The following is a 24,466-nucleotide window of genomic DNA, read 5'->3' on the forward strand; positions in this document are numbered from 1 at the left end:
AGTGAAAGAATCATAACCCCGAGGGTCTATAATTGTTTCGAATCCCAACAGTGCATGGCGTCTAAGGGTGGCGCCCCTTTAAAGAGTGCTTACATAAAAGAGATACATTGGAAAATCAAAAACTCGCTTTCTATATTTTATAACCCACAAAATCTACTTTGGAAATGGCTGTTGTTGACCTGGTTTTTAACTTATAGGAGGTACAACAGGATCATTGTTTTGGGGATACGCTGTTGCCGCCCCATTTCTGTCCAGCAAATGTCATGTATATATTTCATGTTTCAACAAACTCATTCATACTTAACATACAAATCAAACAAATGCAAACATTTCCATGAGTTTTAATTTTCAAACATCCAGTCCATATACCCCCTAATTTTGTTGCTGGAATTGATAAAGTCAGTCTAATGAAACATCAATTACAGAATGTCAGCTTGTAGTAACTTCCAGACAGAATTTAATCATTTCCATGTGCAACTGAGAAATAAAGTGTTCATATTTTGCTGACGTCTTACGGTCTTGTGAGTAGGCTGTCATATACTGCACACGGTCAACCGGGACTTTTTATTTTTATTTTTAATCTCAATGAAAATCTACCGGGGCAGAGTCGCACAAGCGGTCTTATACCAAGATTATAAAAAATAAAAATAGTTCAGAATTTTCTTCTGGTCACTTGGGCTTAGGAAATATTCTCAACGTTGTGCAAACGTCAGAACTGCTAAGATGGCTTGGGCAACCCGGATCAAGGGCTGTTTTGACACTGAACCAAAGTGGAGGCTGACCTGTGCGAATATTTGACAAGTTATTGAACAACAAAGCTTAGAAATGTTAAGATAGTGTAATGATTGGTGGTTTTGTTTTGGGCACACATTCTGCGTTCACCCGTTTCTCCTACTGAAAGTCAGACGCTTGAATTTCATTGCATGTCTGTGGATTACAGAAACATGAGGGTATTAATACAATCACGGTAAGTATATGGAAAGACAGAGCAAACATCCCTACGTTTTATGTTTGTATATGCAGTTGACCGTGTGCAGTATGGCGACTTTGCTAAAACAAAAGGCAACTGTCTGTATATCTGAACAATAAAAACCGACAGATCTTCAAAACTGCACTCATGTGTTACTTTGTGCCAGCAAAATATCAACCAGGCGGTTTTAAAATACCCATGCTGCACCTTGGCAGTTTACAATTGAAGTGCAAAGGACATATCCTTGACCTAAAAACATGATCAATCGACGGACAACTCAAAATACCAATTCAAAAGGGGATGAAACTATTTCGGGAGGTGTGAATGACTGGGTGTAATCATTGCACCAAGAAATGGACATTACATCACCACAGCACCAAATGGTGACATTTTAAGTGCAAGGTTGACTAGCTTACACATCAATAATTAAACGGCATATGTACAACAAAGAAGACATTGCCCAATGGCGGGTCACGTTACAACACTGAAGCAACTCGCATCAACTCAGCCTGCGGTTCTAAAGACTGGGAGTGACAAAAAATGGAATATTCTTTCAAGCACATACAGGCAGGCATGGTGAATGCTAACTATCCTACCCATTAAAGTCGTGAAAATGATGGAATTTTGCTTTCAAATGTATGTGAAATGTTTATTTAAAAACAAAAAAACAAAAAACGTAAGCTCAATCGGCAGTAGTAGGAATACACATGGCAAACTTCATGTGACCCAAACAGCTGGAATACATGCATATGATATGAGATCAAAAGTTCATCTTCTGATGCTAAAAAATGAGACAATGAAAATGTCTTTTTTTGGATGATGGGTAGGGGGCGGCGGTGGGGATGAGCTCCATTATGCGATCCCGAGTCCTCCAGCTGTAAAATCCCCGACCATTAGTTTCACCAGTTGCAGCGTGTGTCCACGCGTCCCCGTCAAAGCCGTAATTCAATACTGAAACAGGCATTCGCCTCCAAAGCTGTTCACGGGAGACCCGACACTCCTCATAGACCAAGTGGGTAGTTCCAGTTCAAACCGACTTCGCTCCAGACAGCAGACTTCCAGAATCTTTCTCGCCGTGCACCGAGTGGATTTCAGAGGCTTTTCTTCACGATCATCCGGCACCAAACTGCTGGCTGAACGGCTCTTCACATGACGGCGCAGCTCTTGGCCGCCTCTTTCCGGAGATGTGTCTTGGCTTCGTTCAGTCCGCTGAAGCGCTTCCGCCTGATGAACGACCTCTGGCGGCCCAGGCCCGCGCTCTCGCCGTTGGCGGCACCTGCGGGGTTGGCGGCTGCCCCCATCCCCGTCGTTCCTGCTGACGACAGGGCTGCCACCTCCATCACGTCATTCACGCTCCGCTGTGACGTTTTGGAGGACGTTTCCGAGTACACCAGGGCCCCGATGTGTTTTGCCGTCTTCAGACCCTGCAACATGGCAAAGAGGTGGTGGGTGAGTATAAACAGCTCACGGACAAACCTGGATGTGATGCGGGTTAGGGAAGGTTCAAATTGTATCTCGCTGCTGACATGCCAACAACAAAGCAATCACAAACCTCAATCGTATAAAACAATGCCCTTGTTTTTACCATCAACTTGACTGGGAGGAGAATCGTATATAACAATGTCCTTGTCTACCATCAACCTAACGTGGGAAAAGGAGCGATATGAAAGTTGTTTACCTGGTCATAGGAGACGTGAGAAAAGAAGCGACATGAAAGTTGTTTACCTGGTCATAGGAGAGATATGAAAAGGGGTGATATGAAAGTGGTTTACCTGGTCATAGGAGACGTGAGAAAAGGGGCGATATGAAGGTGATTTACCCCGTCATAGGAGACGTATGAAAAGGGGCGATATGAAAGTGGTTTACCTGGTCATAGGAGACGAAAGCTGGGCGTGGAGTGCCCACGGGCAGGTTCTTGGCCTCTGACCTCAGGTCTGCCTTGCACCCCACCAACATGATGGGCTGGGTGGGGCAGTGTTCGCGAACTTCTGGATGCCACTGTAACAAACAACGACACGTGTTCAACTCTCCCTTCCCTGTTCTTTGATACTGTAAGTCGTTCGTAAACCTGGAAATCTTTGATGTAATTGCCACAAAGGCACGTGTTAAACTTTCCCTTCCCTTTGACACTGTAAATTGTTCGTAAAAATGATGGAAATATTTGATAATATTGCCTCAACCCTTCCTTCCTCTTTTTGATGCTGTTAATCATTCTTACAGATGTAAAATGTTTTCAGATGTGTCAATGTAAATTTATGTGATCTCTTTAATGTTTGTATTGTGAGCATGACTTACATACCCGATGTTCATTTCTCTTGACAGATAAAGAAAAACAAAGTTGGTTTGGCATGACTTGACATTACAAGACTTCATTATAATATAATTAAAATATTATTATAATATAATAAAAATAGAATCAGCTCAGCTATCAAGAAACCTGCAGCTGTATGCGCATTCGTGAAGCCTAGGTAATGGTTTGGATGCCGTTTTGGGCTTGGTGTCATGTTCACTGGTGTTATATTTTTTCTCATTCCATACATCTGAGACCTAAACTGCTATTGCACAGTGTCTGGCACATGCCACCCCATTTTCTCGCACGTCCATTCGCCCCACCCCACTTCTCACGCACCTTCATCCACCACAGACCACCCCTTCCCATTTCAGGTTGCCTACCTTGGAGACGACGTTTTCCATGGACTCTGGGTTGTCAATGCTGAAGCAGATGATGATGAGGTTGGCATCGGAATATGACAGAGGACGAACGCGGTCGTAGCCTGCATCTCCTGCAACAGTCAGTGTCAGCACATTTTGTGAATAACAAGCGAGGAGAAATGGAAGAGTAGTGTAAGCACATTTAGTGAATAACAAGCGAGGAGAAATGGACGAGTACATAATGGATATCAATTTAATGCATTCTCAGTGTTATGTCCACTGTGCGTATGTGTTAAGTCTACTACTTCTACCGAATTGTCACCGCGTGGAAGGGCTTACATAATTCCTTGACGGACGCGCATAATTTGATGAGACCCACGCGTCCACTCTGATTTAAAAGACAAAATGTATTCTCTCAATTTTGTAAGCTATTACAAGCTCAGAGCCCTGTGTGTGGTCAGATTTAACCTATTGTGTAGCGCGAGAACGCTCGCTCGCTACAACCCAGACACGAGACGCTCCCATTCACAACAAGCATCCACCTTTCTTCGGCCTGACAGAGCACGGAGGTGTAAATCAGACAATGACAGGTTGAGAACCGCGCCGACCAAAGATAACACTAAATGTCTCCCAAAATAACCGGCAGTCAAGAAAAGAGCCCGCTGGCTTGTTTTGAGCAGTCTATGCCAACACCAGCTAGCAAGAAGGCTAGCAACAGATGAGAAAACTTCCACTCGACACCTCGGTCACGGGATTAAAAAAAACACACAAAAAAACACGTGTCGATGCTTCCAGTGCCACAGCCATCATCCTCAATCACCAAGACTGTAACAGCAATCAATGCTGAACAACTAAATGGGATGGATAAAAGTGATTAATGTTCAACAACTGAATAAAACACCAGACGACTGTCCGTATTTATTCTTATATAATTATTCTCTCATCAACACAGATGCCAAGCATGCAACATAACAACCAATCCTTCTCAGCTCCCCCCCCCCCTCTTCCATTCTTTTGCACAAAATCAGGACCGGGATATGGAAATGCAAAATCGAATCCCAAGTGTCTGTGCGTGCCAAACGAGAGGCCTAAAGACAGAACGCCTTCAATCGCAGCTAACACATGCGTTCAAGAACGGAAAAGAAAACAGACCATGCGGGATGAAAAATGCCACGCAATCCAACGTGGGCTAAACATAGACGGCACGCATCCGACCTCAAACATTGCCAATGAGGCATACCCAGAGAACATGTCCGCTTTGGTGTAATGGCCAACAGCCAACACTAATGGAACGTTTGTCGACCCCTTCTAAGATGAACGATTGCCTTTTCCACGGGAAGATGGGCGCGCGCGCGCGCACACACGCACACACACACATGCGCGCGCGCGCAAGCAGGCAAGCGAGCGTTAAAGGTCAGCCAACGGCAGACTGTCCGAAGATGATCACATCATTCTGGACAAGATTCATGAGGACACTGCCATGGGTCATGAGAGACCCATGCAGATCTCATCCCTCCGTCCTTTTTCCCCAGATCTCCCTGTTCCTGCGCTTCCATCATGGGAATTCCATCGGCATTCAACAGCACAACGCTGGATGTGAAAATAGAAGAGCACATTTTTATTTGCGGTTATCTGATGTACCTGTATGGCGCCAAAAATATTTCAGCATCGACTTATTTCGCATATTCTGAAGGAAAAAAAATCATTCTAAAAACAAAATATTAACAGTTTGTATGAAATGTGCATATGTTGATGTTATTAAAAACAATGTCACGTGTCAAGAAAGAGAGAGAGAGAGAGAGAGAGGGGGGGGGGGAGGGGGAGAGAGATGGCCGATGGTACATTTACTTCCCAGAATTTCTGACGTCATATACATCCTTCAACATCTTTTTTTCTCAGAGACGAAACTAATAATAATTGTGCACAGACAGCGCAGCACCATCAACCAGTCTGTCGCCCTGGTTAAGTGGAGCACAAGCCACTTTTTTTTCTTTTTGGCACGGAACCAAACCAACATCTCAGAAAGGAAGTCGTTGAGGGACTGGGGGAGAGCTGAGGAGAAGCAAGAGAGGTTGGGGGTGGTGGGGTGGGGGGTTACTTGTGAGAGGCTGTTGGGGATGGCGGCTTCAGACGAACGCACATTTAAACGCACGTAGACGGCGACGCGGTGAGGACTGCGGGCAATTTCACGTCAGCCCGACATCCACCACCGCTTCATTACAACCACTTTCACAGCGTTCCCAGGAGCCCTGCCTCCCCTCCTCTTTAAACGGCTGGCCGGGCTCTCGGCTCAACTTCCTAGAAAATCTGGTTACTCTGTCAAAACGAACCGGCCGCCAGCGGTAAGTGATTTCGAAAACAATTTGACGGAGGTCCTCGCTTGGTTTCTCCTCCGCATGAGTCTCCACCCCCTCGGTGTCTAAGGGGAGGGGAAACCAGCAACAGGAGGCGGGCGACTGGACTGGGTGATTGGGGTTACACAGCCTGCATACTTTTATTGCCACTTCCTGTTCTTTCACCGTGGGGAGCCCCACGAAAACAAGGGATTCGTTTTCGTGTGAAAAAAGTCTTGAACGTGATACCGTCACTGTTTATTTTATCATTTTTTTCCTGTTTCCCTGGATACGTAGGAGAGAACTGGATACAAGAAGAAATTGTGAGTCAGAGAGGCAACCAACAAGCAGAGCAGAAGGAGGGAGGGGAGGAGCGGGAGGTGGTGGTGTTTGTGCCAGATATTATGTATTGATATTATACGGTTCAGACAATCTGCTGACAGGGGCACAATTAGTTTCCATTGGCCTAACTGGTCGAAAATCTGTTTGTACAGCACACGCACGAGTCTACTTCGAGCCCACCCTGTCCAATCGCCAATGGTTGAATTTTGCCAACACAGCAGCTGTGTGTTCGAAGTTCATTGTAATAAACGGCACACTCATAATTATATACGCACGACAATCTACAAGCTTGGTGAAGGTTTAGTATACGCCCATGTCTCGAGTCTCTAAATCTTCATATACATGCAAAACTATCGAACAAAGAAACTGTGCACACACCCAGTTTCCTCTCCGACCTTCCCACACAAACAATTTACAGTCATCCTTCCCACACAAACAATTTACAGTCATGCAGTTGTCCTACACGAACAGTGACACATTGGCAAACAGCCATCACAATTTGCACAATAAACTCCACTTAACGTTGCCAGCTCATTTCCCCGAGCTCTGCTCTGCGTGCATGCGTGCGGTGTGTGTGTGTGTGTGTGTGTGTGTGTGTGTGTGTGTGTGTGTGTGTGTGTGTGTGTGTGTGTGCGTGCGTGCGTGTGCGTGCATGTGTGTACGCGCGCACATGATCTCCCTTCCCTTTACGTCGTGAGAAGAACGTTCAAACACCTACACACCACCCACCCCATTCACGTTATTGTACATGAAAGTATAAAGCGTTCCCAGATAACATTAACTCCACATTATCATGAAACGACTCTGGCGATCCCAAGTGTGAACGTAGGTGACTACTATTTGCATGCATACAGTTCCGAAACGGTATTCTGCTATGGAAACCACCCATTTTGACAAAATTGTACACGCACAAGGCACATTATGAGCCAACATAATTTTTATTCTAACGGCAGTTTTGTCTTCTGGATATGAGGTACAGAGACACGGAGAGAGAGAGGGTGGGTGGGGGGATAGGTCTCCCCATACGCATTCCGAAGCGCAGAGTAACAATATTTCCAGTCATTGCTCATCCCATCAGGATTCCAATCCACTCCCCCCGTTTTCCGACCCCCCGACTGTGATACGGTGCCCTGGCTGTACCCACGGTTCTCAGTGAACTGGCTTGGCAAGCCTCTGCACGAGGAGGTGCTATTTGCAGCCCTGCTTGTTTTTTGTTGTTGCTTTAATGGCGTAAACAAAATAATGTAGAGCAGTGGTTAAAGCTCTCGGTACTCCCAGAAACCCACCCATCCCCTAATATTGCGCTGACTAACGCATACGGGTTAATCCCCCCCCCTCCTCCTCTCGCTCTATGAGAAAGGATGGGAGAGAGGGTGACACGGTGTGCAGAATGCCACATTTAACAGTATTGCTATAAGCATCTATCAGAATACCACTGGCTTGGCCACTACATTTAACTGTCTACCCCATTGCTCCTTCGTCTGTTAAAATCCGTTTCTTTTCGTCATATGTTAAACCCAGTGAGCGCACTTTAAAAAAATGTTAATTGGGGAAGCATGCGTGTAAATACACACACACGTACACGCACACACACACACACACACCGCCCGCACAAAAGTCGTTTTGTATGGGTCACACCATTGGTGTTACAGGGTCATAGAGCATGGCGGAAGTGGTGCCAATCTGGGACGGAAGTGGTCTGCAGCACACATTTCCAGACGGTCACAAGACATCAGAGGCGGCAGTCTAGTCAAGTACACAGGCCCCTCTTGTTAACGCCTGTCCCGCCCTTGTGCTTTGTGTCAAACACGCCTTTCGGTGCAGCATGCCGTCAATATTCAGAAGTGGTGTTACCAACTGTGTGCAAGTTTGGAGGATTTACTTTAACGTGATCGCCGGCAATATACAGATGGACAATAAACGACTGCAATGCACCTTATCATAACTAAAACTATCAGAAATTATGACGTGAAAATTCAGATATATTGTGCGATATTAACAAACAGCAACCATCAGATATAACCAAACAGAAGATATTCATTTTCTTGGTTAAAAAAAGAAAAGAAAAAAAAGGAAAAGTACCTAGCGCATACGATCAATACATTAATTTTAGACCGATAAGAGAGGGCAGCAGCTTATCCTTCACAGCTTCCGTCTTGAATTTGGGTAACGTATGTTCGTAACAGTCGGTGCCCTTTGCAGTTTGTGGGGACAGTTTCAAAAGGCGGGTACAGTACCTCCTGCCAGATTAGTGCAACAACTGTTGCGGGACAAGCAAACATGGCTGATAATGCCTGTCCATTTCCTGTGGTAAGACTTGTGTACACAGGAGATCACCCACTATCATGAAGCGTGCCCGGGTGAAATCCTCTGCGAACCTTTATCACTTCCGTGACACTTCCGTCCCCGTTCTTCACCCGCACGAGGTGTTTGTGGTCGTTTCCGGTATCCTGGACATGAGGGCATTTTATCAGGACGGTGGGGTCGACAGGGACTACCGGTGACCGCCAGCTTATCGGACAGACAGCGTCGGTCTACACTCGGTTCGTACCCACACCGCCTTTTCACATGGTTACCTTGTTTGCTCCTACGTGGTTTAACACCTGCTGGTGTCCAAGTTTGGTGGATCTAGGAATGGGGTAGTTCAACATCATAATCTGGTGAAGATCTAAGTACGCTTGAAAGAAACAAAATCGTCAGTATTCAGCACAGACCAAACAAACAGAACTGAAACGACTACGACAAATAATGGGACAAGCGAATAAAATACATTTATAAATAAAACATAGGAATAAAACATAGGAAGTCGAATATCTACGTACTGCAACGATGTTATCAGTCAGATAATTGTTTTCTTTTGTCAGTCTATTTCTGAAACCAACACAGCATAGCAGTGAATCAAAAAAGCTCCAAACCCCCTCCACATAGGAAGGGGCGGTGGGGGGAGGGGGGGCGTGGGGTGTTGATACTCCAAAACAAAATACACCAGGCTTGTTTTACGGGCTTTGATGATAGGTTCCCGTGGAGAAAACGTGATTCCTGACCACAGCTGCGATAACGATCCGCAACCCTTTTACACACATGTTCTTGTTCTTCACCTCCATCCACAAAGACATTTGTCTCGTGCTAGACCATGCGTGGGGTTCTCGTTGCGTGCGCAACTATCCCAGCAATGCTGTGGATACAGCGCCTGGGTTCTGTCTTATCTGCAGTGTCGGTAGCAGTGCACTGGGAGACACATGGGAACGAGACATGCATCACATGTCTTGATTTCTCCCGTCTGCTGGAAACCAGCTGTGCCAGGGGCCAAAGACAAAGAACTATCGAGGGGCAGAGCTGCCTGTTACATGAAGTGACTCCCTTTCTTTTCCGTCCTGCGCGCGTTATCTGGAGGTGGTGATAGTGGAGTGTGTGCACCGGAGAGACAGAAAGCCGGTGGCATGGGGTACGCCTGATTGATCTTGCGGCAACACGGTCGCGAAGGCAAGTCCCCGGAGAGTAAGAACCGTGCCTTAAGCGCAACATTGATTAGTTGTCAAGTGCATTTCTCTCCGGACTTCAGTCGGCTCAATCGATCAGAATATCAAGAACAATTCTACTTAACACTATCCACTCCCTGAAGGAATTATATTCATGTCAGAGTGTATGGTTTAATAACGCTGCTCAATTTTTTAGTTGGATCTTATTGTTGCTTGCAGTGATCGCTCATTGTTTCGGCGACACTGCTATTAAAAAGTCATCGGGTACAGCTGTTGAAGTCCTCAAAATAATCTCTTGTTCTTCTTCGTTCGTGGGCTGCAACTCCCACGTTCACTCGTATGTTCACGAGTGGGCTTTTACGTGTGTGTCCGTTTTTACCCCGCCACGTTGGCAGCCATACTCCGTTTAATCTGTTAACTTCCAATGTTTGCTTCCCTCCCCGATTTTACAAATGACGCATGAGCTCACTTTCATGATCATGTGGAAAAACCTCTCCCAAAAACCGATTAATTCTTTGCAGCTGCTCTTTTTTTTTCTTTATTCTTTTCTTTCTTTCCCCCCCTTTTTTAAGTAAAAACGAAAATTCCACAGAACTCTTGACGTCATGTTCCCCTAACTCCATCCTCCCCTCGCCCTTCCTCCCATAATCACTTCTGAGTTGCAGTCTTCACTGCTAATCGCACTGGCTGGCGGACCATTTGGCTCCGGGCACAGATCAGACGCGGTGGTAAGTGGTTCCAGAAGCCACACCAGCAAGATGGTTTATTTGCCTTATACACTCTGACGACCACCGTTTGGCCATTACATCACCTGTCCTAACAGCTTCCAGGTCACTGCGTTTACCTATCTGCTCCATCAAGGAAAGACAACAGCAACGCGCACGTGTGTTGGGGGTTCGGGGATGTGGAGCGGAAGGGACGTGAGAAAGGAGTAAGAATAGAAAAGCATGGCGGGGAAACGGGAACTGGGGAGGCTCCGAGGAAGAAATGTCGGCATGGTTATTAAGTCCATGTTAGTGGCGCACAGGTCTACGCACCGTTCACTTCGCATTATTTCGTCTGATCTTATCGCTAATTATTTCGGCACCCCTTCGCCCAATCCCTCCTCCAAATGACACAATAATGAATACAATTACTGCTTCAAAAATCGTATGCGGAGTATTTGCGTAATCTATAATCAATGCAACGTTTGTGTATTATTATCCATCCCCGAAAACGGAGTATGGCTGACTACATGGCGGGGTAAAAACGGTCATACACGTAAAAGCCCACTCGTGTACATACGAGTGAACGCGGGAACGAGCGAAGAAGTATTATTTATTCGTATTAGCCAACTTGATTTCTAATGAGCTCACTTTGTAGAGCAACGATTCTTGTCGTGCACACTCCTTCATTCCTTATCCGCTCCAACCCTGGGGGACAAAACTGACTGATTGTAGGCTTCCTATAGGAACATTACGATGTTTGTTCTTTCGTTTTCACAAATATTAACACACCCTTTCTCTGACAACTCCAGTCCTTTGATTACGTTTACGTCTATTAACGTACCGTTTCCAGTTAAGAACCGAAACCTCTTCATTTTCAAGGTAAGTCTGGAGCAGGGATTAAAAACAAGTGTGTGGTGTGATGCTGTGATGCGATGATTATTTGTAGGAAACGAGCCACGCCTTGTCAAACACACACACACATTCACACGGACACACACACACACATTCACACGGATACACACACACACACACCTGGGTTTACAAACCTCCAGCCAGCGAAATAGCGAAGGCGTAAACACGGAGGTGAAACCACCATACTTTATCTCCACAGCTACCGCATAACGGGCTCAACTACTGAGCTGAGCACGATGGGCGCAACGGGTGTGCGAAAATAAACGTCCTGTCAGGGGGCAAGACCCCACAGTTCCCCTGAGCCTGGGACCCGGTGGTTAAGTTTCCCTTTTCCCACAGTCACAATGTGGGGAATGATGAGCAGAGGAGACACAGGATGCCGGGTTATAGGAGGGAGCTGCGGTGGAACGGAAATGGCAAATGTTTCAACTGCTGCCATGGGATTATTAGCCGAGAACCGAGGAAATCAAAATGGTTAGCAAAATAGCAAGAACCCCCCCCCCCCCACCCCCCCACCCCCCCAGCATACATCCGAAACACACACCTGAGCATAAAATGAGGAAAACGTTTCAAATTCAAATTCAAGAATGTCTCGGAGACAAGGAATTGTTCCATACTGTACTGTAATCGAGGGGGCGTAAATACAATTCAACTCTTCGAACCTTACACAAGCCTTAATATCTGACACGAAAACTGCAACGCCAATGCCTACGTCAAGCACTCGGTCAATATGGCTGCACTATCTTTTTAATTTCTCATCTCGGTGCAAACTTTTCTTCCCTTCAAAGATCGATCATACTATCTCCTTAAAATTAACGCCTGTGGCGATTGAATCTTTTTCAAAGACGGCAACGCCTCGGCCTCATTAATCGATTGCCGTCTAAAGGGGAAAGTCTTTTTGCCGGCAGATTCATGAGACAAACTGGCGCTGTGTCGTTCATTGGGAAAATTGCCAGAAGGAGCCCTGAGCGTATTTGCTTTGACTGAAGAAAAGTTGACAGATTGAAAGAATATTGATGAAACACTGGCACGACATTGCGCTGGGCACGGCTAATTTGTTTTCTTGATAACATGAGTCACTTATTAATCTGCCTCTTTGTGTCTGTGTGTCGATCATTTCCCAGTTCCAAAACGGGATTCACCACAACAGACATGCTCAAGGAGGAGGACAGAAGAAAACATGTTCCCCGTCACCAGTCCTCGACACATCCTCCGTGTCCCCAGGTCTTTTCGCATGCCTCACCCGTGACCTGTGGACGCTACCTGCGCCACCCTTCACTTCAAAGCGACATCAAAGAGCCGCCGTGGAGGCAACAGAGCGGACAGCAACATACTGGGGCCGCCATCATCCGTGAAGGGCAAAGCCCCGAGCAGCCTCCAGTCTACCATACAAGGTTCTGGCATGTTTAAAGAACAGAGATTACTTGCGCAGCTCTGCCCTTGAATACAGGGGTAGTTTGTGCGGTTTTCTGGTTGGTGTGACGAGAATGGAAACGGCAACGTTGTTGCACAAATACAGGCAAGGAAACAAGCACAACACACACACACATACAGACACAAACACACACACACAGAGGAAGCGGGCATAAGACGCGCAGAACATCTCGAAACCTTGGCTTTTACTTTTGCAGTGCGGTACTTAGTGTATATGTCTATGTTGGGGTGGGGGGAAGGGGAGAAGAAAGCCATTAGATCACATTAGTTTATGCATCACGCACACGTTTTTCTTTCTACTTCCCCCCAACCCACTCCCCTTTCGAAATCTTACACGCTTAACAATTCAAGACCGTACGGATCCATCTAAACCGCTCAAAAACAACATGTTTACTGCTTAGCAACTGTGCAGTCTACTCCTGAATGGAATAAGCTTTGAGAAAACTCAAGCAAAACAAGAGGCAAAAAGTCGGCAAAATGGCGGCTCTCTCCCACTCCCCTTGTCTCCCGAGCCAATTAAAATGATATACACCACACTGAGCTGCTGTAAAAACATTAATAGCCGGAAACGCCCGGAACCTAGGACCTCTAGGAAATCCTTTGCTGGTTAAAAAGGCTAATATTTACTGTTATGTCCACTGCTTGCTATTCTTTAAAGTTCTTGGGATGTGCGCGGGCGAAATACATAAGAAATAAAGCGCGCTCGAACACGTGTATGCGCGACACAAACAGCCGGTTAATGAGGTAAAATCAAAAGGCGATATCCGACATTTAATACCTGGAGTCTAACGCAAAATCTGAACAAATGGAGTAGAGTTTCGTGCGCTGTTCTGATTCATAAAGATCAAAGGCAGAAACTGTCGAGGCCCTGGCAGGGTTTCCAAATGCAAGATATCTTAATTTCCTCCATCCCTTTTCACGCCGCAAAACAAAAATACAGAAAGGATAAAGAACGGACATTAACATTCATGAGGTTTGTGTGTTTTCGCGAGCGGGTGTGCGTGACAGCCATCGCTGACAAAAAAGACATTAATAACACAGAGAGAGAAAGAAAACACGTGGGAAAAAAAACAAACCCCGAAAGATGGCGTGATAACGTGGGAGGGAGAACGTGAGAGAGGTGGTGGATAGGAGTGACAATCAAGCTCAAATAGCCAGAGGCATCTCCAATATATTCCCAACCAGCCTGCTGTTCCCCATCTCCCCAGCGAACCACACAAAGGCTGACAGCACAGGTCGCTGCTCAATCACCCAGCGTAAACAGGTCATCTCAACCTCTGGTCCCTTTAACTGCCGAGGTCTGGGCTGACCTGATAACGGTATCAACGCAAACTGTCGGCCTCTTATCAAGGACTGTAACTCACGGTTACCTGCAAGCCGGACAAGGGAAGCGAAGCTTGAACCGTTTATCCCGAGATCTCGTCTGGTAATTCGAGTTTTCGACTGAATCGGGTCTCGAGTTTCTGGTCCGTTGAACTATTCAATGCTTCACATTTTACACTCTACAAGGCATTTCAATATTCTAAATGTTTAACACCAAAATCAAATCCACTATTATATGCAGTCATATCACATATATGCAATTACAATAGATCCCACACGTTCCTTACACATTTTATTACATTTCGGGTTGCTTTGTGTTTTCAAAAGTTTTGGTACGAATACTTCCTGATGGAGAATAGGACGTGTTCGGAAATTGGTTTACTGTTACTTCAGCATATAAGGCATACACTTTGTGCGACATACCTTGTGTTTGCACGCAGGCACGTGTGTGTGTGTGTGTGTGTGTGTGTGTGTGTGTGTGTGTGTGTGTGTGTGTGTGTGTGTGTGTGTGTGTGTGTGTGTGAGAGAGAGAGAGAGAGAGAGAGAGCATACACGCATTCTTTGGAAATTTCTAAGACATAACTCTGGTTCCAGCACAGGGTGGAGTCGTGCCGACGTGTAGTGGACGATAAAGCTAACATGCCCCTTCCCCGACATTATCTCTTTGACTTCAACGTTTCCATCAGTGGTTCCTACTTATCTTGGTCTGATGACACACGCACCAGTGGTGTTATCTACACGTGATAAGGTGGTGTTGAAGGAAGGGAGGAGGCAGGGAAAATTTCAGGCACCAAAAAGACAGCAAGAATACACAGTGACTAATACAACATGCAGTTTGATAAAATGTTCAGGCTCATTTTCTTTGTGTGTGTGTGCCCACATGTGAAAGCCAGAGGGCAACTGTTAAAACTGGTTTCTAATCAAGGCGAAAATAGTGCAAAATAAACGGGTGTTTCGATTCGATCTCACCATAAATTTATAGTATCATTTACAATTATTTTTTTCAAATATTTTTTCTGTGACAAAGGACTGATGCCTTAAAAAAAACTACTGAGTTTAATGCCCGGAATATCATAAAAAGAAATTAGTCCATACACACACGCACAGAGTGCATGGCAATATCTATTTTCATAACCAAACTCCATAAGCTGTGACTTGACGTGGTGAGACAATTAATTACAGAAGAAAACGTTGCATGTGTTAAACAGCAGCACTGCTGTCATCTGCAGATTCTCGGATGACAAATCGCTCAGCGGTCATGATAAATGCACGGAGGAACAAAGCGTTGAAAGCGACAAAGAGTGGGGAGGGGGCAGCCATAAACATAAGGATATCAGTGCTGACAAGGGAAACTAAAACGTATTTCATGTACACACACACACACACACACACACACACACACACACACACACACACACACAGTGCACGAGACAGCCAGGCGGATAGACAGATTAAACATACATTTAAAAGTAAATACCTGATGTGTCCCAAATAGACATATGAATCGTGTATGTGTCGGATACATTGTAGGAGCCACTGTACGTGTCGAAGCCTGTTGGTGTGTAGCTCTGAAACAGAAAGTGGATTCGAAATGAGTATATGGCATTTGAAACCCAACACACGCATAAATACACATACACGCGCACGTGCGCACTGAATTCACTCGTCGACATAAAAAGTGTGAGAAAAAAAACAACTACTTAAACTATTTGATATGTCTATCTGGAGTGTTTGGGGAGTTCAGTCTCAGCTCGTTCAGCGAAAAATAATTCGACAAACCCGTCATCTCTCTACAATTATCAAAGCGCTCCTCCCAGGAGTGGATATTATATTAAACGTTCCTGTTTTACAGACGGGGGAGGGGGTGGGATCCGACAGTAATCTTTTTCATCAGGGAAAACGGAGCAAGAAACATGGAAGCACATGGAGTACCACTTTCCATTGCGTTGCCTCAGCGCTATACATAGAGTGGCAGCTGTCCGTGTCGACGACTGCTCTGGATCACGGCCAAAATACGAGAGAAAAAGAGGGACAGAAAAAAGAACGGCAAAATCCTGCCAAGCCAGTTCTACCATTTGTGTTTTTTGGTGTTTCCCGAAGTAGACCAGTAGTCTCTTGGGGCGTGAAATGATTTTGCATAGGGCTGGGTTCGAAAAATAACCGAGGGTTGCGCGAGGGGTGGAAACAATGTGTCGTACCAACGACCCCCACGGCTGAGTGACAACCTTGGCGGCGTGGGTCGCCCTGTGATAGATGGAGCGGCGTTGTAACCGAAGCCTTTCTGCGCGTTTTGCATTCCCTGGATGACAAAAGAGTAATTGGGTTAACCAGATGGAGACCATTTGGTATGCATTGTTCGCATTCCCATTAGACCGCAGTCTGGCCCTGACCCGCATGGACACACACCACACAAACTCGGGAACGTGGGATTGATGATACGTCACCAACAGCGTGCGTCCTCTTACGAGATGAAGAGAAAATGCTTGCTCGTTCCATCAATTTCGAAGCAATATACTTAAATAGAAAACAGCGTGAAAAGACACAGGAAGGAATTAGTCGTAACTGTGTCCGCCATATATCTGGTATCAAAATTTGTTGTTCCACTCTTGAGTGCTTGTGTACTCCTGCTTTCGTTTGTGTGTGTGTGGAGTTGTGTGTGTGTGTGTGTGTGTGTGTGTGTGTGTGTGTGTGTGTGTGTTTGCGTGCTTTTTATGACAACCCTGCATAACTGGCGTGGACCCAATACATCATATGGCAAACACTTGATAAAAAAACAAGTGGCAGCAGACGAAGAAAGGCCGCCAACTACACCGTTTCGCTGCTAATTTCAAGCAGCTGCCCATCCACTCGAGGTCCCTGGACACGTGGAACACAACCACAACAGCCCCGGAGGTCCAGAAGGGAGGGAGCGGGGGGTCAAGGGGCGAACAGCTAGCCGTGAAGTGCTCGGTCCACTCAAGGCCTGGCGTCCACACGACACCATGCATTTGGCCAACCAGTCTGACGGAGCAGTGGCTTCAAGTGGCCTCCAGCAAGCCTTTGCCGTGGAGGGGGCAGGGGGGGAGACAGTCTTTTGATTGCTTCCGTCCTACCCCCCTGAGAAACCGCTCTTCACAGCTCTTCAATCGGCTGGAAAACCCACACATGCCACCCCACAACGCTCCTCGCTTCGTCTTTGAAAAAAACACAAAAAAACCCAACCCTTCCCCTCACGAGCTCTGCGTTGGGATGGTTTTATATGCGTTATCTTTCAAAGTTTCAAACTGTCCTCTGGAAAAATTATTTTTGAAAGAGACATCTCCCCTCGATATACATCCAAAGGCAAAATACTAAGACCATCGACAGTCAACAAACAGTACATACAGTGGACATGCATTACGTTTGATTTATCCTGACTGCGAGTAACTGAACTGAACAGGTTCGAAGAGCTCTCTCTCTCTCTCTCTCTCCTGTTCATTGATATATACAAAAAGAAAAAGAGAAAAGAGCGGAGACTTACAAAAAGCAAAGACCGAATTAGTAGTGTATGTCTGTGTTCCACATCTGCTGCCAGCCTCAAGTTTACCGGAAAACTCCGAACTTGTCCGTCTTCCTAAGCACAGTTCCCACTTTATAGTTTAGTACACAAAACTAATTTCAAGCATTGTTAAGTGTACGAACCTATCTAATCTCCACCCTTTTTCAAAGCCGTGTTTTTAAACAACGTGTGTAGGATGGAAGCTAGAAGCAAAGAAGTCATCTCCAAGCCTTTCTTTGCGAACTGCCATTAATTCAGTCGTGGAAACGTGTCTGAAAGTACCCACATCTAGTCTTTCTTCACGAACTGCCATTAATCCAATCCTGGAAACTTGTCGAAAGTGTTGCGAAAAGTCTGGTCTGGAGGTTTAGTTCAGCCCGAGGGAAGGAGCTCTTCCGAGCTGAACTGATTAGCTGCCATTACAGTGCCGACAACATCCAATTTGGGAGAGGAAGCAGCCTGAAAGCCGTAGGGTGTGCTACCTTAGATCTACGTTTGGGCCAGTTACAGTGGTGACTTGGGCACTGGACAGGAACTGATCAGCTGGAATTCTCAAAGAACACGGTCAAGCCCTTAAACAACTTTATTGTTGTTACTGGTGGTTGTTTTTCTCTTCATTACTGTTCAGACTACACACTGGGGATTTGTTGTATAAGGTCAATAACTAACATACAACTGCAACTTCAACTCTCACACAATGCTCGATTTTTCTCTCAACACGCTTTCACGCTTGCGAGCAAACGTATACAACACAAGATCGATTTTAACACCCTCTTCATCCGCTCTATCGCTCAACTGTACGCGTTCCAGCTCCAGCAATGCTTAAATCATAATATACCGGAAGGCAGAAGATGTCAATCATAATATTGGAAGGCAGGTATACAACACTTCCATAACTTCAGCTTCTCTCGCCCCAATCCAAGCTGAAACATCGGTTTCATGCTATGCTTACTCATGCATACACACACACGCACACACACAGGCGCGCGCGCGCACGCACGCACAAACACACACGCATGAAATGGAAGCATCTGCTCCCCCTTAGCAGCAGCTTTATCGATACTTTATGCGTGACCCCAGCCTGGAAAATATAGACGAACGTAGCTTTCTTTTGAAGCCCCCACTACGAAAAGCAAGCCAAGCAGCCCCAGGCACAAAGAAGACACGTATGCCATGATCGATGAAGCGAGGATTCATCACTGCATCTTTCGCCTCACGTGCGCCAGCAGAGAAAAGGATGCATAAGTGTGGCACGTGCATTCGATCAACACTCGAGGGCTCTTGCTGCATTTATTATATATTCCTGTCACTTAGTGCAGGAAACTGGGTGAGAAGCTGTCAATAACACCGATGTTGACTGGCTCTCTATCCCTTTTCTCCCTCTATCTCCTCTATCCGTTTCTGTGCCTGTACCTGCATCACGCGTGCATGAATAATGGGGTTTGTTTATGTGTGCGTGCGCGTGCATGCCAGTTCACAGAGCGAAAATGCGCGCGTGCATATGCGCTCTTCTAATAGAGGAAGTATCCATCTGGGCTTTTCTGTCCAATGACTTTTTCAGACAAACAGTGAAACAGAAACATGAATCAGAGCATAAATATATCCTAGTCATTCTGTTTCAACTGCATCTATATGTATAGGCATTTGTGCATTATCGCAGAAGAAACAGATACTTGTTACTTTGATTCTACATATTTCGTCAGTGGTGTATTATAATATGGAGCTCAGGAAACAATATAGAGAGGTAACAGGTTGGGGGGGGGGGGGAATGGAAGAATGAAGAGGGATAAAGAAAGAGCGCACGCATGCGTTTGAGAAGTATTTGTCGTACGCGTAAAGGGGCAAATGCGTATGCGCCTATAAATGTGTGCTTGTTTCATGCACTTGTCAGTCTAGTCAGTCAACCCGTCAGTCAGTCACTGCACCTCTTACTCCCTTCACCTTTTCCCCACCTTTTCAAAATACATAACGCATCTCTTCAGTGATATTTTGTTCGTTTTGTATTTTCTAAATGCAAATGCTGTGCCTTTTTGTGTTAACTATAAGGAGCAGTCTCTATCCTCTTTTCTCTCCGAACACCAAGACGTATCACTTGTGAGGGGAAAAAAACACCCGCCACGTCCATCACATACACGTGACGTTTAGAAAGGAAACTGTACCTTTCTGTGTTCGCCAACACCTTGGCCCCTGACTTCGCATTGTTACCCGAGGATTAAGATACAGTCACTATCCATGGGATAGGTCAGGCGCACGCCGTGCCTGGGACATCGTGATAATCAATGTCAAGGAAAACATATTGCTGGCAAGTTCCGTGTCAGGGGCCACCACTTCATTGACGGATGCGTACAATTGTGTGTGTCATGGTGGACGGGTTTCTCTCTCTTACTGGCTCTCTTTCCCTCATGTGTGTGTGTGTGTGTGTGTGTGTGTGTGTGTGTGTGTGTGTGTGTGTGTGCGTGCGCGCGCGCGCGCATTTGTGTATGTTCGGGGTTGGGAGGGTAGCTGGGCTGGTGTCTAAATGTGCACTATCGCCGTTAGTATAAAGTTTTGCAGTCTCGGCAATTTGTCCCGTTTTTTTTCTTTCTCCTTTCCCTTGCATATGATCGATGAACCTTCAAACAAAATGTGACAGCTTGCTGCTTGACTCCTGACTTGATCAGCCATGTTATATCATACTTTAAAAAAAGAAAAGAAAAAGAAAAAAAGTCTTCCCAGTAATTTTCAAGAACAATGATGCATAACATAACCGGCATAATTCTTTCGCAAAATGTTTCACAAGAAAGTGAAAAGTGGATCAAAGTCGATCCACGCCTGCTTGCTGACCAATTCAAAAAGCAAATGAATTTTGCCTTTATCACACAACAAACTTTCCACAATATATTAAAAACTTAATAAACTTTTAACTATCCTCTCTTGCCTTGTTTTGCTACAGTTGTTGAAATTTGTTGGCACTGTTTGTGGTCTGTAACTGGTGTAAATGTGCTAATACAGACTATAATGAATACTATTTATGAGTTCGAAACTTCAGTGCAAAGAGTAACTCATGAAATGAGAAATGTAGTTTAGTCATGTGTTCTTTTGGGAATTATATTCCCCTTCAAATGCCTCTGATCATACTGCACATTTGTTCACACTTTTAAAAAAAGAAGAAAGAAACGTATAGGTATTCTCACTATACAGGACAAAAATTCACAAACGTGTGAATTATTTCGTTTCAAAAGAATGATTTGACAAGAGTAAATATACAAGAGATTTGTAGTAAAAGGCCACATGTAAACTGTGAGAAGATATTCGTGGGTGTGGTTGTGATCTTGTTCACTGTGATATCAGACAAGATGTTTGGGGTTGTACCAAGCAGACTGCAGTTAGCATGGCGCCTGAGCCAAGGGTCCACTTCAGAAGTTCTCTGATACTCCGAGTGTTTGGTATATATATATATACCTGCTACTGCCAATTAAGTGGTACCACCAGCAATCCTAAACCACATCTCCCGTCTCTTTTAAGTCATCACTCCTTGATCCAGCATTTGTAAACTCAACTGTGTGGATGGCAAACATTTTCTTCGTTCCACCAAGTAAAAATTCATATACCAAGTTTTGGGCGAAGTAAATAGACAATTCAAAGTGGTGACCAAATGCGCTTTTTGTCAATATTGCACCCGCACACAAAATTGCAGGGGAGCTTTTTTGGTCGCATGCGATCGGTCATTCAGAATTACAGTCTTTGTCGTCTGTTCAGTTTGGGGCAGTTAACAATAAACTAACATGCACAGACTAAAACTATAATTTGTCAACATTTTTCAACATAACATTTTATGCAGAACAATAGCTCAATAGCGTGGTAGGTGACAAAACAGATTCGTAATAAAGATGGTACAGTAGGAACTGTTAACATAGGCACAGGCAGGCTTCATTGCTTCAATAATGGGTATGACGGAAACAAAAATAATATCAAATGTTATTCAGAGACATAACAGGCCTGCTAAACGACGAAACAAAACAGCGGATTTCACACTGTTAATACTTGCCTCTTGGAACTTGGACTGGACATATCTGTGTATGAGAGTCGTCTTGCCACACTGGCAGTCGCCCACCACCACAATCTTGGACTTGACCTCTGTACTGTCCGAAGCCACAACGGCACTGCCCTCACACCGGGCCGCTGGGCCCACTGGCTCCCCTCCACTGGCCATGGGAGGCACCCTCTCGTCGCCCTTTCAGTGGCATGAAGACGAACTCGGAACACACTTTATCCTTCATGAGGACTGCTGGCTCTGTTGGTCAAACCCAAGTCAAAAAATCAAAACCACAGAGTCTCACACCGATACAATCTCTGAAAACTACTGCTCCAAACAGTACGCTCACTATCACCGAACTGAAGTGCTGCTGCAATCGCGTGTAGTGTCACACGGTGGTGACCCTCCCAAGAGAAAACTTTCGAGAACTTTTCTTCTTCTTTTTTACGCTGGTGGATAAACTATGTGGAAAACAGTACAACGAGTGATGAAATATCCGGATTCCTTGAATATCTACCAGCGGGAGGAACGCTTCTCGGTTTCTACAGTTCCCTCCAGGCGTGTCTCGCCCGTCGAGTAGTCAGGGGTGAAATGCGAACAAGCGAGCAGACGACAAGGCTCTTCATTCACAGTCCGCTACCTCTTCCCACAATGCTGTGCTCTACGCCTGCGCACATTCCAGGCCAGGCCCAACCCTTGTTCACAGGGCGGCAGTGGTTGGCTGCTATGGCTGCACGTCTCCGACGGTGGTGTAAAGGCGTGCTGTGCTTGTGAATGGGGAACGCAACAGGTTCCGTCTTGACTCGCCTTGCCCGCAACAAGCACACGTCTGCTGAACTTTCCCCTCCAGTACAGTACAGCCAGCCAGCCAGCCACGTCTTACGACATCGTCCCGACCGATTCAGTCTACACTCCAGCCACAGTGTTAACAGTTTTTCAACAATCAATGCGTCACTTTTTTGTTGTTGCTTGTTTACACGTTGTAATTCAAGAAACAAAACAAAAGACAACGTTCAACATACGAAGTCTTGATATATAAAAAAAATATGACCACAAAAAAACCCCCCAAAACAACAAAAAACAAACAAACAAATAAAAATTTAAAAATAACACGAAAAAATCTGAGCAACAACGAGATTGAGCCTATGAGCTCTTTCATGTAATACATACGATTAACAAACGCAACGGCGAAAGATAAAATAATCGTTAGAAGAAAACAGCGCAAATCAAAAACAGTGCACTGAAAATGTGAAGATTTTTAATGGGTTAAATCTTTATTCGCTGTTCAGTTCAAATACATGTCTTTACAACATGTGCATGCCATACAGCAGAATAAAACAGGTTTGCAGTAAGGAAAAAAGCGTCTGTGTCATCCCTGATCATCGAAGTCTTCAGTTTTAATTACTGTATATATAATTTTCATTAATGCACCTGGGCGGGCTTTTGTAGGGTGAGGAGAGAGGGGCGTGTCATGATTGAATTAATGGAGTGTAATAGTTATTTGGGACGCATTCGGTATTTCATATCAAACGACATCCCCGTATTTACTCAGTGACTCAAGGACAGTAATGATGAATGAGCAAGATGATTTTTTTTTTGTCATTACACCTGTATTTAAAGGTGGAACAAAAGATTCATAAAGGTACACTTTGTACGAGTTGATTTTCTCTTTGACACCAACCAACATCGGGTTTTCTCTGCGACCTTATTTCAAAGGTATTTCTTTGAAACTTTACCGAATGAGCGTCCCTCTGAAGTGGAGACCACAACAACTATATCCATTCAACGAGAGACCCAATACACTTGCTGACCATGAAGACTTTAAACTGAACAAGCATTTTAAGGGACGTCACATCGAGAACATGGCATGAAAGACCGGCGGAATTTCGGCCTTTTTTTCTGAAGTTGACGAGGATGACAACAACGAAACTGTACTGTGCGCCTCTTTTCATCATTATTTCATGTCAGCGACAATCATACTCTGGTCTAGTCTCCATTCTACTGCTCACGGCAAACTATGCTCTGCCGGGTGGGAGCCAGCCATCGCACGGGCAGAAAAATCAATGATATCAGTTGATCTCAGTGTATTTGCAGGGTTTGAACCCAAGTCCTCCCAGTGGTCAGTCCTTGACGCCATGGCAAATTGTTGGGCGTACCAGGCGTCCAGCTATATTTTATGAACCTATTGTTATACTAGTCACTGCAACCATATGTGACTGAAGGAGACGCGAGTTAAAACAAAAGAAGGCAATTCGAACATAAAACACTGTGTAACAAATGAGGGCTTGAGTCCAGACTGAACTTTGTAAAAGTTTTACATTAGCGTCAAAAATAGCGACACCAACGCTTCACACGCTGCACAGACACAGCAACACCCATTTACACCTCCGAGTCAGTGAATGAATCTGTGCTAGTGATTGTGAAACTGGTTTCAGTCGGTCATTGAGCCCTTTTATCTGCCAGCCGAGCGATACAGAAGAAAGCCCCGGAAACCGAGAAGAAAAGAACAACGTGCAACGGAAACACGCAGGTACATCTGCGTACAGGATGAACACAAGCAGTGGAAAAAACAGTGGCACGAAGGATTGGGAGAAAGATGCTCGACATCGGGTGGAGATACATGTCTACAGACAGGTCAATGGTACAAAGGGAAAGAGACAGGCCATCAGTGCCTTCAGTTTCGACATGTGAAGGCCTTCGACATTAGAAACAATAAATTTGACTGAGATTACTCTGACACGCTGAAGGCTGTGAAGTCAGTTACAATGACCAAAGTCCCGAC

General features: G+C 45.2%; 1 protein-coding gene across 1 annotated transcript; it reads right to left on the minus strand.

The window, feature by feature from the left end:
* Positions 1–325: 325 nt before the first annotated feature.
* LOC143302051 (rho-related GTP-binding protein RhoE-like) lies at positions 326–22,494 on the minus strand. Its single transcript, XM_076616547.1, has 5 exons — positions 21,697–22,494; positions 15,630–15,720; positions 3,644–3,753; positions 2,837–2,968; positions 326–2,394 (listed from the first exon to the last, which is right to left on the minus strand). The coding sequence occupies exons 1-5, from the start codon at positions 21,859–21,861 to the stop codon at positions 2,116–2,118; spliced, it is 777 nt and encodes a 258-aa protein (XP_076472662.1). The 5' UTR covers positions 21,862–22,494; the 3' UTR covers positions 326–2,115.
* Positions 22,495–24,466: the final 1,972 nt, after the last annotated feature.

This window comes from Babylonia areolata, chromosome 2, assembly GCF_041734735.1.
Source record: "Babylonia areolata isolate BAREFJ2019XMU chromosome 2, ASM4173473v1, whole genome shotgun sequence".
Classification (NCBI taxonomy): domain Eukaryota; kingdom Metazoa; phylum Mollusca; class Gastropoda; order Neogastropoda; family Buccinidae; genus Babylonia; species Babylonia areolata.

Excerpts from the sequence above, each read along its gene's own strand:
- LOC143302051 (XM_076616547.1), bottom strand. The coding sequence starts at position 21,861 with ATGGCCAGTGGAGGGGAGCCAGTGGGCCCAGCGGCCCGGTGTGAGGGC. Across the intron at positions 3,754-15,629 it reads GTCTATTTGGGACACATCAG|GAGATGCAGGCTACGACCGC; the intron begins GTATTTACTTTT and ends TGACTGTTGCAG. Across the intron at positions 2,395-2,836 it reads CTTTCGTCTCCTATGACCAG|GGTCTGAAGACGGCAAAACA; the intron begins GTAAACCACTTT and ends GCCATGTTGCAG.